The sequence below is a fragment of the Felis catus genome, chromosome D4, assembly GCF_018350175.1.
Source record: "Felis catus isolate Fca126 chromosome D4, F.catus_Fca126_mat1.0, whole genome shotgun sequence".
NCBI lineage: Eukaryota > Metazoa > Chordata > Mammalia > Carnivora > Felidae > Felis > Felis catus.
The window spans coordinates 11,509,509-11,525,879 of record NC_058380.1 but is presented as its reverse complement, the minus strand read 5'-3'; the positions used below and the strand labels follow the sequence as shown (position 1 = coordinate 11,525,879).

The 16,371-nt window shown below is 44.1% G+C and overlaps 1 protein-coding gene across 10 annotated transcripts in view; it reads right to left on the bottom strand.

Annotated features, from left to right (window-relative positions):
- The window catches only part of PIP5K1B (phosphatidylinositol-4-phosphate 5-kinase type 1 beta), a 317,417-nt gene that overhangs the window by 167,880 nt on the left and 133,166 nt on the right, over nt 1–16,371 (bottom strand). The window contains exon 1 of one of the 10 annotated variants that reach the window (XM_045043287.1): nt 9,327–9,448. The exons of the other annotated variants lie outside the window; for them this stretch is intronic. Within the exon in view, the coding sequence (XP_044899222.1) occupies nt 9,327–9,419 (93 nt within the window). The 5' untranslated portion in view covers nt 9,420–9,448. Of the gene's footprint in view, nt 1–9,326; nt 9,449–16,371 lie in introns of those variants that run through there. 10 annotated transcript variants of the gene reach the window in all.

The window sequence follows — 16,371 nt, the reverse complement described above, 5'->3', positions numbered from 1 at the left end:
AGAAAAAGGATTAATCCTGTCATCAGACGTGATGATCTTATTCCTATTTTATGCCCAACGTTACATCTCTGAGGACAGCTAATGTTCCCTTTTCAGAGAGATATTAAAAAGATCCACTCAGGGGCGCCTGGGTGGCGCAGTCGGTTAAGCGTCCGACTTCAGCCAGGTCACGATCTCGCGGTCCGTGAGTTCAAGCCCCGCGTCAGGCTCTGGGCTGATGGCTCAGAGTCTGGAGCCTGTTTCCGATTCTGTGTCTCCCTCTCTCTCTGCCCCTCCCCCGTTCATGCTCTGTCTCGCTCTGTCCCAAAAATAAAAACGTTGAAAAAAAAAATAAATAAATAAAAAGATCCACTCAAGTCTATCCAAACTGGATGCTGGAAAATACAAGTCCCATGGTACATGTGAAGTCACCAACATATTTCTAGCCCTGGATCCCAATCCAGAGATCACTTGACTCTATGTCCCATGTAGAGATTTTCCATCCATCATTTCCTCCTTCCAGACATGCTTCATAAACGGGACCTGCTTCTGTAAACACCGAAGAAATAACATGCACGTGGTACTGTGGAAGACGCAAAATAATACAGGAAATGAAGGAGACTATCTTTAGCAGTGAGCTCAAAACCTGATTTTAAAAACTGTGTTCAAAGACCGACTGCTTCATGTTACGGTAGGAACGCCAGCCATTCTTGCTTTTCAATCACATGGTAGCCTCAGAAGCCCTGTTTCATGCTTACACCTCGTAAAACGATCTCTTACCTATGTAACTTTATTACAGGGAGATTTAGGTCCTGGAGGTGTGTTTCTTACTCTGGTTAAATAGAAGCATGAGGGGAAAGAGAGGGGCGGAAGGAAATACAGATGGGAGACAGTCTCCATGCCTCAAGGGCTCAAGCAGTGTCTCTTGAGAGTCTCGGACAGACTTAAAGAAGGTGATAAAGGGATGACAAAGGGCCCTACGTACTCAGAGGAGGACACTGTTACATTGTGGTAGACAGAACAAAGGTCTCCAAATAGGTTCAGGTCTTAATCCCTATGAACCTATGAAGCCTGAGTATGTTTCCTTAGAAAGCAAATGAAACCCTAGAGGATAAAGCAGGAAAAAACCTCTCTGACCTCAGCCGCAGCAATTTCTTACTTGACACATCTCCAAAGGCCAAGGGAATTAAAAGCAAAAATGAACTACTGGGACCTCATGAAGATAAAAAGCTTCTGCACTGCAAAGGAAACTATCAACAAAACTGAAAGGCAACCGACGGAATGGGAAAAGATATTTGCAAATGACCTATCAGACAAAGGGCTCGTATCCAAAATCTATAAAGACCTCACCAAACTCCACACCCGAGAAACAAATAATCCAGTGAAGAAATGGGCAGAAAACACAAATAGACACTTCTCTAAAGAAGACATCCAGATGGCCAACAGGCACATGAGAAGATGCTCAACGTCGCTCCTCATCAGGGAAATACAAATCAAAACCACAGTCAGGTATCACCTCACGCCAGTCAGAGTGGCTAAAAGGAACAAACCAGGAGACTATAGATGCTGGAGAGGATGTGGAGAAACGGGAACCCTCTTGCACTGTTGGTGGGACTGCAAATTGGTGCAGCCACTCTGGAAAACAGTGTGGAGGTTCCTCAAAAAATTAAAAATAGATCTACCCTATGACCCAGCAATAGCACTGCTAGGAATTTACCCAGGGGATACAGGAGTACGGATGCATAGGGGCACTTGTACCCCAATGTTCATAGCAGCACTTTCAATAATAGCCAAATGATGGAAAGAACCTAAATGTCCATCAACTGATGAATGGATAAAGAAATTGTGGTTTATATACACAATGGAATATTACGTGGCAATGAGAAAGAATGAAATATGGCCCTTTGTAGCAACGTGGATGGAACTGGAGAGTGTGATGCTAAGTGAAATAAGCCATACAGAGAAAGACAGATACCATATGGTTTCTTTCACTCTTACGTGGATCCTGAGAAACTTACCATAAGACCATGGGGGAGGGGAAGGAAAAAACAAGTTAGAGAGGGAGGGAGCCAAACCATTAGAGACTGTTAAAAACTGAGAACAAACTGAGGGTTGATGGAGGGGTGGAAGGGAGGGGAGGGTGGGTGATGGGTATTGAGGAGGGCACCTGTTGGGATGAGCACTGGGTGTTGTATGGAAACCAGTTTGACAATAAATTTCATATTAAAAAAAGAAGGCGGCAAATCATTACAAGGTTGCAGGTGCAATTAAGGTTGGTAACCAGCTGAACCCGAGATGGGGGGTGCTGTCCTGGATTACCCCGATGGGCCCACTATAATAACACGGGTCCTGAAAAGTGAAAACAGAAGAGGCAAAAGGGAGGGTAAGCGAGTGAAATACAATGTGAAAAGGACTAAGCGGCCCTTGCTGACTTTGAGATTGAAACAAGGGCCACGAGGCAAGGAAACTAAGTGGCACCCAGAAGCTGGATAAATGCAAGAAAACGGATTCTCCTCCGGAGCTTCTAAAAAGGAATGCGGTCTTTTTGATACCTTTTTGATTTTAGCTATCGATTTTAACCGTTTTGATTTTTGATATTGTGCTCGACGTGTATCTTACAGAACTGTTAAGATAATAACTTTGTGTTGTTTTAAGCCACCAAGGTTGCGGTATTTTGTTACAGCAGCAAGAGGGAACTCCTTAACACATATACATTTTACAACACCCTCGACGCTTTTTAGTCTGATCTGCACAAGGCACCCCAACCTTTTCACCCTTTGCCCCACTAGCCCCAAAGGATGAATCTATTTATACACAAGATGTTCTACTGGGACCTACCCAGAGTGGTTTGGGCTAGGTCACTCTTCTGTTTGTTGGACAGAAGTCACACTTACCCACCAGCACAATACTCACACACATAGTGCAGTTTAAATACACTGAAGTCAGAACGAGGGGACCGACGGTTGGCTGAATATCTCTTTCTTTAAACCGAAGACTTACAAGTAATAACTTTCAAGGTCCTCTTCACTGATAATTTGCAAAGGGCTGAAATTAAGATCGGTTGGCACGCCTGCGGTCCCAGCGCATGGCACCAAACGGGCCCTAGATGACCATCTGTTCAATGAACAGGGTGATGGCTTTGACATGAGTACACATCTGGCCTTCTGGATGAGAGATGGTCTCTACAGGAGCTTTTTGAACTAGAGATGACCAAAGTAGCACCCAAAAGGAATTCAGCCCTCTAGCCTTTCTTCTCTTCCCCCCCCACCCAAGACCACTTCTACATCTGAGACTCTGATCGTGGCCAGACTCCCCTAGGCTTGAAGAGAAAGTGGGGGTGGGGACACAGTCCCGTGCTTTATGCACACTTAACTTTCTATTCCTACAAGACTGAGACCTTTGGCAATTTTGGTAATTTTCCAGTGTATTCATTTTCCGTGGACTCCACATGAAAGAGGAAATCTCCACTTCTGGCCACAGAGGATTCATCTTTTTTAAACCCACAGAATGATCTGAGTTTCTAATCCAAAAGGTGTTTAAGGAAGGGCGGGAAAATACACAAGATATTTTCACCTTTGCACCAAAAGGAAAACCACTTGAGATACTCTTAACACAGATGAGAAATAAAATGTAAACTCCCTTCTTTTGCACTTTTCTGTGGCATCTTGCATACCCTTCATAAAGAAATTGCTGCAGGGAATAATCACAGAATCAAGAAACACACAAACAAACCCCAAAACAAATCTATTTAAAAAACCCAAGAAACATAAATGGCATTTGGCGGTCATCCACACTCCAAATTTTACAAGGGGAGAAACAGAAGCCCAAATATGATAGGAAATTACATTCAAAAGTAAAGTTAAGATGAATAAACGAAGAATTTCAGGCAAAAAAAAAAATTTCTAATAAACCAAAGTCTATTTCTTTTTCCCTTGCCCCAAACAAAATTTCTCAGGAAGACGGATTTCAGCAACCTGCCTACCCCAGAACAGCCTGTGTGAAGCATTAACTCAGGATAATTTCCACATAGATTGCTCTGGTCTGGGGGAAAGGCCAAAAGGTTTATAAGGAAGAAATTCTAAAAACGGCCTCAAATTATAAGCAAATACTACAGTTATTCCATCTATCCAGACTGATACCAAATCCAAATTAAATAATGTTTTAAGAGAAACAAAGTTTAATATCACTACTTTTTTTTTTAATTTTTTTTTTCAACGTTTATTTATTTTTGGGACAGAGAGAGACAGGGCATGAACGGGGGAGGGGCAGAGAGAGAGGGAGACACAGAATGGGAAACAGGCTCCAGGCTCTGAGCCATCAGCCCAGAGCCCGACACGGGGCTCGAACCCACGGACCGCGAGATCGTGACCTGGCTGAAGTTGGACGCTTAACCGACTGCGCCACCCAGGCGCCCCAATATTACTACTTTTAAGTACTCAGAGTATCTTACAAGCTAACTATGCTTTTAATGACTGCCTTTCCATGGTCTGCGTAAATCAGTTATGTAAAAAAGTCAATATCAATTAAGATTTTAAAAAATTCTTAGAAAAACCAGAGTAAGAAACAAACTTTCTCAACATGAAAAACAGTTTTTGAGCTAAATGACAACATTATATTATTGGAAGAAGAACGACACTTCCCAAATGTATCTGACCAAGGGATTTTTTTTAAACTCATTTTTTAAATTATTTTTTTATTTTAGAGACAGAGCACATGAACAGGGGAGAGAGGCAGGAGAGAGAGAGAGAGAGAGAGAGAGAGAAGGAGAGAGAGAGAGAAGGAGAGAGAGAGAGAAGGAGAGAGAGAGAAGGAGAGAGAGAATCCCAAGCAGGCTCCACACTCACTGTGGAGCCTGACGCAGGGCTTGATCCCATGAACCCAGGATCATGACCTGAGCCCAAATCAAAAATCAGACGCTCAACCGAGCCACTAAGGTACCCCCTGACTAAGGGATTTTTATGTAAATAGCTATTAATAATCCATGTGTATAGCGGAATGGACTCTGGGAGACAGTACAATAGCCATTTGGCTTTTAAAATCATGAACAAGACAAGTCCTTTTATCACTAACATTCTTCGATACGATTATGGAAGACCAAGCCAATAATATAAGACAAGAAAGCTAAATTCAAAATAGCAGTTAGAAAGAGAAAAACTATAATTTATAGATGATATGATTGCTACCTCTCATACCCAAGAAACAATCATGGACCTAGGAGAACAGTTTCAAAAATGAAGTTGACAGTTTACAAAGCAAACACACACATCGAGAACTTACACATTCTCAGCTAGGAAATGTAATGAGAAGAAGAGAATCCCATTTATAACAGGGAAGGGGAAAAAAAACCCACAACAGTAAGAACAAAAAGAAAATCTTGGGGCGCCTGGGTGGCTCAGTTGGTTAAGCATCCCACTTCGGCTCAGGTCATGATCTCGCGGTCCGTGGGTTCGAGCCCCGTGTCAGGCTCTGTGCTGACAGCTCAGAGCCTGGAGCCTGCTTCAGATTCTGTGTCTCCCTCTCTCTCTGCCCCTCCCGTGCTTGCATTCTGTCTCTCTTTCAAAAATAAATAATATTAAAAAAAATCCCACATCAATTACTTAGGAATACAGTTAACAAAAAATAGTTACAAGATCTTGGAAGAAAATAATTTACTGAGGAGCATAAAAGACAAACATATAGACGCTGAACTCTTGGAAGGCAAGACTTAACAGTTAAAGATGCTACTTCTCTCTAAATTCGTTAATAAATTTAAACCAATTTCAACAACAATCACAATAGCAATCTTTTTAAAAGCCATAATCTTATAATTCCAAAGCTTAATTGGAGGAATCCATGTAAACACCTCATCAGGAAACTTTTGAAAATTAAGAATTCTTTGGGAAGTCTTGTATTATGAATATTATAGTGAAAACCAAGTATTGCCAGCATAAAATTTAAAAATGAGAGTGAAGACAAAAGCCTTTAGGGAAATATTAAAAAATTTGACTTCGTAAAAGCTTGAGTTAAAAAAAAATAAGCAAAATTAAAAGACTCATTTAGAACCAGAAAAACACTTTCAAGAAAAATGCAAGCCCTTGATACGTAAGTACCTCTTATAAATAAAATGTGTAACTCCCAAAGGATTAAAATTATTCGGAAAAAAAAAATAGTCACACTTACCAGTGATAAAAATGAATGAAAATTAACAGGAAAATTAAGGCATTTTCATCTACCTTGCTGGCAAAGTTTTTTAAAATGCATAGCACTCAGCGTTAGTGACAACCAGGGAAAATCCGTGCTTTCCCCAATCAGCTGGACAGTGTAAACTGAGATCGATTTTTGAAAGGCAATTCGGGAAATAATGCTACAACGTCCAGACACCGTGTAACATGATTCTGAGAGGTCACAGGCCAATCCCACGTGTTTAGGGCGACAGCTGTGTACCTAACGTGTACATGCCCAGGTTTATCTACCGAGTAGGGAGACAGACATTCTGGGGCTAAAAATGGGGGCCTGCTCCTTCCAGACTACTGGGTGCCCAATTATCTCCAGGGCAGGTGACCCTGGGACGGGTGAGTTTGGGTCTGTAAGCAGGAAGGATGCGGATGATTATACCTGTTTCCTATTCATAGTCGATTGCCAGTTTAAATTCTTCCTTCATGAGGATGGAAAACCATGGGTGAAGGGCTGTGGCCCATTAACCCAGATTCAGCCACACTCTGCCTTGTGCACCAAGGATTCTGAGGGTCAAGGTGCTTCTCCTCCTCTGTGCAGCTACCTGGCATCTGGAGCAAGACACCCTTTTCCTTGGATCAATCAAGGGCTTTATGTAGCTCCTACTACTCCTATGTAACTTCTTCCCACCCAAGGGTAAATTCCCCTGAAGCAATTCAGGACTTCCACAATCCAGGAAAAAAACAAACAAACAAACAAAAAAACAAATTAAAAAATTAGCAATATGCATGTCAATAGAAGTATCCAATATGCCTAAAAACACAAACTTGCTTAAAAGTAAATGTACGAATAAAAAGTGTGGAGATCAGCATCCAAGCAGGTCAACTTGGGGGTGCGTGGGTGGCTCAGTCAGTTAAGCGTCCGACTCTTGGTTTTGGCTCTCAGGTCACCATCTCATGGTTTGCGGGTTCAAGTCCTGCAATGGGCTACGTGCTGACAGCATGGAACCTGCTTAGGATTCTTTCTCTCCCGCTCCCTCTGCCCCTCCCCTCCTCACTCCATCTCTCTCTCTCTCTCTCTCAAAAAAAAAAAAAAAATGCAGATCAACTTGGCATACCTCCAATTCCCGAAGGAAATGGAAACTTAATGTTTTTATTGCAGTAAATACTTCCTTGAAAAATAAGATTTTTCTGATCTAACAGAATCTCAGAGACTTTAGCCTTTGATTTTGCTCACAAATGGAACTTCACCGCTTCAAAATCTCTTCTGTGTTTACAATTTTTAAATACTCCTAACTTACAATATCATAGATATATCCAAATTTAACATCCCATTGAACATCAGGGGAGGGAATGGTGGAACAGATTTGTCTCCAAGTTTATAATAAGTAAGTTAAAAATTTTAAAAAAAGGGGCGCCTGGGTGGCTCAGTCAGTTAAGCGTCCAAGTTGTGATGTCGGCGCAGGTCATGATCTCACGGTTTGTGAGATTGAGCCCCACGTCAGACTCTGTGCCGACAGCACAGGGCCTGCGTGGGATTCTGTCTCTCCCCCTTTCCCTGACCCTCTTCCTCTCTCTCTCTCTCTCTCTCTCTCTCTCTCTCTCTCAAGAATAAACAAAATGAAAGAAGCCAAAATAAAATAAAATAAAGTATAAAAAAAATCTTGGAGGACGACTGTGCCGTTTGTGCTGCTTGGTTTTTCCGGTCTTTTCTTTAAAACGCACGCAACACGCCCTGTCTACCCCCATCTTCCACGTCCTGCTGTCTTCAATGACACACGCTCACCGCATTCTGTTGCACTCCACATCCTTGGAGAGAATAACATTTGGTTCCCCCCAGAATTCCACTGGTCTGGGAAGAGCAGCTAGAACACGTAAAGGCAGAGAAAGAGGAAGAGAAGAAGGGACTCTTGAAGCCTAAATCAGTTTCCTAAAACTAAATCATTTGGGGAAGATGGTAAAGCTATAATACAAGAGTTTTCACTTTTATTCAATGAAATGGAAAGCAAAGAAAACAGTTTTCCTTTTTGGACATAGGACACCCCCCTTTTTTTAAGGCGACTTCAATGAACAAAAGTGAGGTTTCCTTTGCCACAGAATCCCACTGCTCTTTCAAAACAACTGTCACCTCAATATTCCACAGCAGGGACGGCCATCAATACAGAACAGGGTCCCAAGCCGTTTGGAATTCCCAATTCGAGCAGTGTCACAGCACAGAGAAGGTGAAGAACAACCTGTTCTTTCGCTCCGTGTTGAGTTCTACCTGGTTGGCCAAGTCCTTGCTCTCGCGGGGCTTAAGCTCCACTGGGGGTGACTAAGGATCCCGCAACAATAGTACCAATTTAATACCTGCACAGCCAACTTCTATCTTCCGAGAGCCTTCTCATCCCTCATCAGATTTACCGGTCACACCACAGCGTGGTGTTGATATGCTCCAACTTTAAGTGTCCCGCATGAAGCTGAGCTCATAAATGGTTGAGCCAGCCTGGCCCCCCGGCCAGACTCCCTCTCAGCCCAGGGGTGGTGAGGGATAAAGGAACAGCATGGCAGCCAGGGCTCCCATCACCCCCTGCCTTTGGGTCCTGACTGCAGCTTTAACATCTATACGCCGCCACTATTTTGTGAGGGTCGTAGCGGCTTCTGGAAAGCGCCAGGCCATTGCTCCCTTTCGTTCCCTTTGAAACAGCAGCTCTAAAACATCACGGGGTCCTGTGTCTTTCACGTTACAAAGAAAAGGATGTTCACTATGGCTGCCATGCTGGAGAAATGGACGGCCAACCACCGTCAAATCCTGCTTCTCCCTGGCAGTCACCAGCATCTACCCAGGAGCAGCCTCTAAGTGGGGCAACATCTAGAAAGAAAAGAACCTTCCGACGATGGAGTTAAGAGACTGCCTTTTAAAATTTCATTGCTGAAGCTCTTCCATGAGTGGCTGATCATAAGCGGTCTACAGATTATAGACAAGGGGACTTACGGATGCCAAAAACCTAACAGCCAACTTTCAGAGAGCCATGCACTTGACCCAAGACACAGATAATCACTATCATCTCTGAAACACAAAAAGCCCAGAGAACTGAACTGAGCTCTTTCAAAGTATTCTTTCTCCCGTCCGAATAACCAAAGTATAAATTCCACCCCTTTCTGCACACCCCCCGCCCCCCGACCTTTACCTTTCTACCCTCCAACAGATCTCACCTCTAACTGCAGATCCGGAACTGTAGGCTCAAGAACATATCTGTCTGCAAAGTCTATGACAATTTTAGAATTAAGAAAAAAAAAGTGATACATCTCTTGAATGTTGTGGGCCAGGCACTGTATGGGACCCTACGGATGTCAAGATGATTGGGCCAGGCCCCTGTTCTCTAGCTGCTCAAGGTGAGCATTTGGCAGGCTATCACTGCAAACAATTATTACAAAACAAAAGTCATCCGTGATACAACAGAGGTTAAGGGCAGGGTGCTGAGGGAGGCCTGGGAAGGAGTAATGAACAGTCAGCACCGAGAAGCACGGGGAAGGGCAATGGCGGAACTGCTTCTGGAATGAAGGTGTTCTAGAACGATCAGCACGAATAGAAAGGAGCCGGGATCCACATACTCAGCGTGGCTGGAGTGAGGTGTGAACTGAACAGCAGGAGATGGGACAAGACAAGCCCCCTGGGGACAGACCGTAAAGGACTCGTATGTCGTGCTTCGGAGTGTAGATTTTCTCTGTATGTAACGGAAGGCCCACGGGAGACTGTCAGGGAATGAGTTGGCCAGCTGTGTTTATTTTGGGACTGTAACTCCATGAAGGAGGGCCTTGAGAGGTAGTATTCCAAATGTGAATGCTTGCCAGTCCTGGGGCCTCTCCTCCATCTATCTCACCAGTTCCTATGGATCCATGACTCAGCAACGAGAAGTGGAACCTCGGCCCTCTCCCCTGAGCTCCGAATCCACATGTCAGAGTGTCCACCAAATTCCCCCCTTCGCTGGCTCGAAATATCTCCAAACTAACATGTCCAAACTGGAAGACTAGATCTTCCTTCCCAAGCCTTTCCTCATACCACTCCCCTCCGTCTTGATCAATGACCACGACATCCACCCAGGTGCTTGAGTTAGAACCCGGGGTTCACCAAACATTCCTATCATGTCCTCGCACCCCCCCCCCCGCCACATAGGCAACCATGGCCGGTCTGGCCTGGTATACATCTTTACTTAGGCCACCACCTATCTTTAATTTAGGATTTCTCAATTTAGCACTCGGCACTCGGGGCCAGACGGACCTGGGGACTATTCTGTGCATCACTGAATGTGTAACTGCGACCCTGGGCTCTAATCTACTGCATGCTGGCAGCACCCCTCTCGCGTCCCCAGCTGTGACAGCAAGGTCGTATGTCCCCTGGGACACAATAGGGGCCTCAAGTTCAGAGCCACTGCTCTCATCCCATCTTGCCTCTGCTTCCTTGTTCCGTACGCTCCATCACAACAGCCTCTCCTTCGGTTTCTGGAATCCGCGAAGCTCCTTCCTGCTTCTAGGACTCGGCAAATGGTGTTCTCTCTGTCAAGAACATTCTTGCTTCCACTCTCCTGTTGGCTGGCTCCTTCTCACACTTGTGATCCCAGCCCCCAGCTCACCTCCCCTAAATGCTTTATCCCCTAAATACTTTATCGAAAGAGGCTCCCCTAAATACTTTATCTAAAAAGTAGCACCCCTGCCCTTGGTGATTTTCTTCATAGCATTTTTTAAAATTGAAGTACAATTGACATATAACCTTGTATTCGTTTTAGAGGTACAACATAATGATTTGATATTTGTACATATTGCGAAGTGACCACAATATGTCTGGTTACCACCCGTCACCATACAGAGCTAGGAAACTTTTCTCCTGATGCAGACTTTCAGGATCTACCGTTAACAACTTTCAAATATGCAATACGATATTATAGTCAACACCGTAATCTATATGTTATACATGCAATACAATAATATAGTCCTAATCACCGTTCCATACATTACATGGCTGAGATTTATAACTGGAAGTTCGTACTTCTGGATACTGATCACCCATCGTGGCCACCTCCTACGCCTCCCCCCTCCGGCCAATCTATTCTCTGTATCTATGAGTTGTTTTATTTGTTCGTTTTTAGAGGATTCCGTGTGTAAGTGAAATCCTACATTACTTGTTTTTCTCTTATTTAACTTAGTATGATGCCCTCAAGGTCCATCCATGTTGTCACAAATGGCAAGATTTTATTCTTTTTTTATAGATGAGTAGAATTCCAGTGTGTGTGTGTGTGTGTGTGTGTGTGTGTGTATCACACCTATCCATTCATCTACCAACAGACATTTAAGTTGTTTCCATATCGTGGCGATTGTAAATACTGCTGCAAGGAACATGGGGGTACATTTGTCTTTACGAGTACGTGTTTTGTTTTCTTCAAATAGCCGTAAGTTAGATCGTACGGCAGTTCTATTTTTCCATTTTTGAAGAACCTCCATATAGTCTGCCACAGTGGCTGCACCAATGCACATTCCCACCAACAGTGCGTGAGTAACGCCTTTTAACAACTCCCATTATTTCCTCTCTTTTTAACAACAGCCATTCTGACAGATGCAAGTTGTGGATTTGATTTGCATTTTCCAGACGACTACTGGTGCTAATAAGCATCTTTTCATGTGTTTGGCCATCTTAGGTCTTCTCTCGGAAAATGTCTATTCAGATCTTCTGCCTGCTTGGCAATCACATCGTTTGGTTTTTTGTTACTGTTTGGGTTCTTTATATGTTTTGAATATTAAACCCTTTATTGGATATTATCATTGGCAAGTATCTTCTCCCAGTCAGTAGATGGCCTTTTCAGGTTGCGGATGGTCTCCTTCACCGTGCAGAAGCTTTCTAGTTTGATGCAGTTCCATTTGCGTATTTTTGCTTCTGTTGCCCTTGCCTTTGGAGTTAGGTTCAAAAAAGCATCACCGAGACCAACGTCAAAAAGCTTACCGATGTTCTCTTCTAGGAGTTTTATGGCTTGAGGTCTTTAAACTCATTTTAACGTTTATTTTTGAGAGAGACAGAGACGGAGGGGTAGACAGCGAGGGACACCCAGAATCTGAAGCAGGCTCCAGGCTGTGAGCTGTCAGCACAGAGCCCGAGGCGGGGCTCAAACCCACGAACCGTGAGATCATGACCTGAGCCAAAGTCAGATGCTTAACCGCCTGGGCCACCCAGGCACCCTGAAATTCATTTTAATTTTTGCGTACGGTGTAAGAAAGGGGTCCAGTTTCATTCTTTGGCACCCAAGTGTCCAAGTTTCCTGGCACCGGTGACTGAAGAGGCTACCCTCTCCCCACTGTACATTCTTGCCTCCTTTGTCACAAATTAACTTACCATATACGTGTGGGTTTATTTCGGAGCACTTTAAAAGTTAGTAATCGCTTTATTCTGTTTACTTCTTCCGGTTTGTCTCTACCATGACAATGAAAGCATTATTAGCCAAGGGAAGAGCTCCGTCTAGGCCTCTGTCCTACCCCCAAGGCCTAGCACAGTGCCAAGCTAAATAAATATTTGTCAACTGAGTACATGAATGAATGCGTGGACGTAGAAGCAAATGTGTGTCTTATATTCCAGGCACCGACCATGTCCTTAAAAAAATGACAAAGTCACAGTGTGGAAAAGTAGCCCAGGAGAATTAGAATGTCACCTGGACAGCCTGTATGTCAGCCGTGTGCTCAATAACGAAACGCTCCCTGATCCATCATGCAGTGGGCAGCAGCAGACTTGGCTACATAAAAAGCACTCCCGTAAAAGTAAGAGTGGGTGATCTTCACCGAGGAAAAAAACCCCACAGTTAGATTCTATGAACAGTTCAACATTTTCCTTGTAACTCAATCCAACTTGTGTCTCTGGATGTCAGGATGTACATACAAACTGGGGGGTTAGGCAAAAAAGATAAAGATTAAATTTACATCCCCAGAGACCACAACCGTCGCCTTCTTGTTCTCTCCTTAATGATGCGCTGTCTCATGGAAGGCTTCCGTGCTGAGGGCTGGAATGCCTCATCTTCCTCCTGTGTTATGATAAAAGCTACAGACACAGGATCCGCAGACAGCGAACTTGCCAGAAAACACAGGTGTACCATCTGGGGAAATGCGACTCTCACGCAGGAAAATAACTTTCAAAGTATTCACCCTCCAACCCAATGCTTTATCAGATCTTTTTTGCTATTGAGCAAGTCGTGAGTGAGTTATTACCCCTCCTGTGACTTTCTATGGCACAGCTAGGTTTGAAACGTGTTCCTCTCCTAATATGACAGGTCAAAATATATCACCCCCTCCAGGTGGATCTCATACTTCACTGTCAATTTTTAGTTCGGTGCTCAAGAATGATTTTTGAAATTAGCACTTTGTCATTTTATTTCCAGTGTTTCACCCAGTACCCGGAGATGAGATTGTTTTTCATTTCAAAATTAATATGTACCTTCTAGAAAAAGTTATTTTGTGGCTACAGCTCAGATTCTGTATTCAGAGGAGAAACATACAAGCACAGCTGGCTTTGGAACCACTGAATCGGGGAAAACACTTTTCAGAATGATTCGCTACTACTGTGCTCCCAATCCAAAGGGGGCTAATTTTACCTGTACCCCCTGGCTTCCATTCTTCTAGCGGATAAATGAGAACTTTCCATTTAATGTCATAGGAACCATAAGGTTCAGATAATATTGCAGCGGTTTGGGTCTGACACACCCGAGAGAGAGACAGTTGGGGTCAAAATCCCAGCCTCATTCTGCCACTTATGTGGGTGCCCTGGGGTGGGCAACTTATCTTCAGTTTTTCATCCATAGGGTAGCAAAATGGTTGTGATGAGATTACATGAGTTAATAATTCTGAAGTGCTTGGACAGATGTGTGGCATATGCTAACACTGGATAAATGTTGCTCTTACTATTGACATAGCTTTTTTAAAGTTAATTTATTTTGAGTGAGGCATAGAGAGAGAGGGAAAATAGCAAGCAGGTTCTGCCCTATCAGCACACAGCCCATCACGAGTCTCGATGTGATGAATCGTGAGATCATGACCTGAGCCGAAATCAAGAGTTGGACGTTTAACCAACTGAGCCGCCCAGGCCCCCCCCCCCCCATTATTAACACAGCTTTTAAAATTGCTTCTAATTAATAATAACATGCTTTAATTTGCCACAGTAATAGGTTTCTGGTTAAATAAACTCAATCGAATTTGGTAAGTAAGATTCTTCCAGCAACCAATGATTTTAACTCCCTAAGACAGCACAACTATGAATAAGCACAAGGCATTTATCCTGTTAGTATCTGTAAGTAGAGAGAAGACTAGAACCTCTCCTATGTTACTGGCCTTCTTTTCTGGATTTCCAGAATAAAGAACTCTAGAATTTTTCATTTCTCTGTGCTTAAACAACTTTTATTATTATGATTATGATTATTATTATTATTATTATTTATTTTAATGTTTATTTTTGAGAGAGAGAGAGAAACAGACAGAGGGCGAGCATGAGAGGGGCAGAGAGAAAGGGAGACAAAGAATCTGAAGCAGACTCCGGGCTCTGAGCTGTCAGCACAGAGCCCGACGCAGGGCCAGAACTCATGAACTGTGAGATCATGACCTGACCCGAAGACGAATGTTTAACTGACTGAGCCACCCAGGCGCCGCCTTAAGCAACTTCTAAGAGACACCTTTCAAAATCACCGTGAACTATCTATCCAGGCAAGGGAAATGGGGTGGTAGTGCTAAGAGTGGACAAGCCAGGGATGCCTGTGTCTCTTAATCTCAGGGTTGTAAGGTCAAGCCCCACGTGGGTGTAAAGATTACTCAAAATCTTTGGGGAAAAAAAATGGACAAGCCATAGGCCTTGGGACAAGAGGCATGCTGGCCAGATCAGAACCCTGCTGGCCAACCTGTGCAGGGAGGCATGTAGATCACCGGAGTATATTATAAAGCCATTTAATTTGACAGCAAAGGCTAAATTGTGCTTGGAGAGCAGGGGCTCCTGTTCAGTGGCCCAGCAGGCCGCAGAAGCACGGAAAACCCCAGCCTCCCCACCTGCCATTAACACCACACTCAACAACGGAGTGGTTCCTGTCGCCCCCCGAAGAAAGCTGTATGGCACATTTTAGGGTGTTTTGGAGACACCAAGACAACGTTTACTGGCATCAGGGACCAAAACAAGATGGAAATTCCATAGTTAATCAGAACACAGAAGTGTAGCAAACCTGGGTGGCTTACCACGTGGACGCTCTTTCCAATGCCAAGGCCAAAGGAGGTCACTTAGAAATGAACAGTCCAAGGAAACACCGTGATCGGAGGGTTGGCTTCTCCACCTATTGGAAGCCACCTATTGACTTTGCTGAATCACCTGCCATGTCTTGCCCGGAAGTCATAAAGGCAGATTGGTCATCACGTGCTTTAGGACTTAGTTTGGAAAAACACGGAAGCACAGGTGATACTATCCGGAAGCAGAAGGTTTGGAGGGAGGATCTGCCCAGCAGGGTGGATGGTAATGGTCTATGCTTCTACATGCTTCTAAATCTAATGGGATTACCGAAAAATTTCCCTTCTCTGAATGACGTAGCTCATCTGCTCGCTGCTCAATTAAAAGAAAAAGAGCAGGGGCGCCTGGGTGGCTCAGTTGGTTTCTGCTCAGGTCATGATCTCATAGTTTGTGAGATCAAGTCCCGAGTTGGGCTCTGTGCTGTGAGCAGAGCCTGCTTGGGATTCTGTGTTTCCGTTTCTCTCTCTCTCTGCCCATCCCCCGCTGGCTCGCTCACTCACACACACTCTCTCTCAACATAAGTACACTTTAAAAGTATATTAAAAGAAATAAAAATAAATAAATGATAAAAACCCATAATGGCAGCCCCTCATCAGGAGCACGTCTTTCTCTTATTCTGAAGCCACAGCTACATGGTCCTGCTCCAGCCCTCACTGTGTGCTTCTCCCACGCCCAGGCCAGACTGGAGCCAGCAGCAGGATGCTAAGTGACCAGTCGCCAGGGCCAGCACTGCGGGAGGCAGCCACGCACAACAGAACGCATCTGACTGCAAATCAGAGGCCGAGAGATGTTGCTTTTGCTAATAAAGACAGTGATGTCACTCACTGGTATTCCCAGGCTGTGTCTGATGCTCACCGCACAATGAGGCTGTCAGGGTAGGTACTGGGGACATTTCCTCAAGGAGCAAAATTAAGGTTCACGTCAATGAGGGAAAATGCCTCAGGTTACACAACTATTATCCAGAAG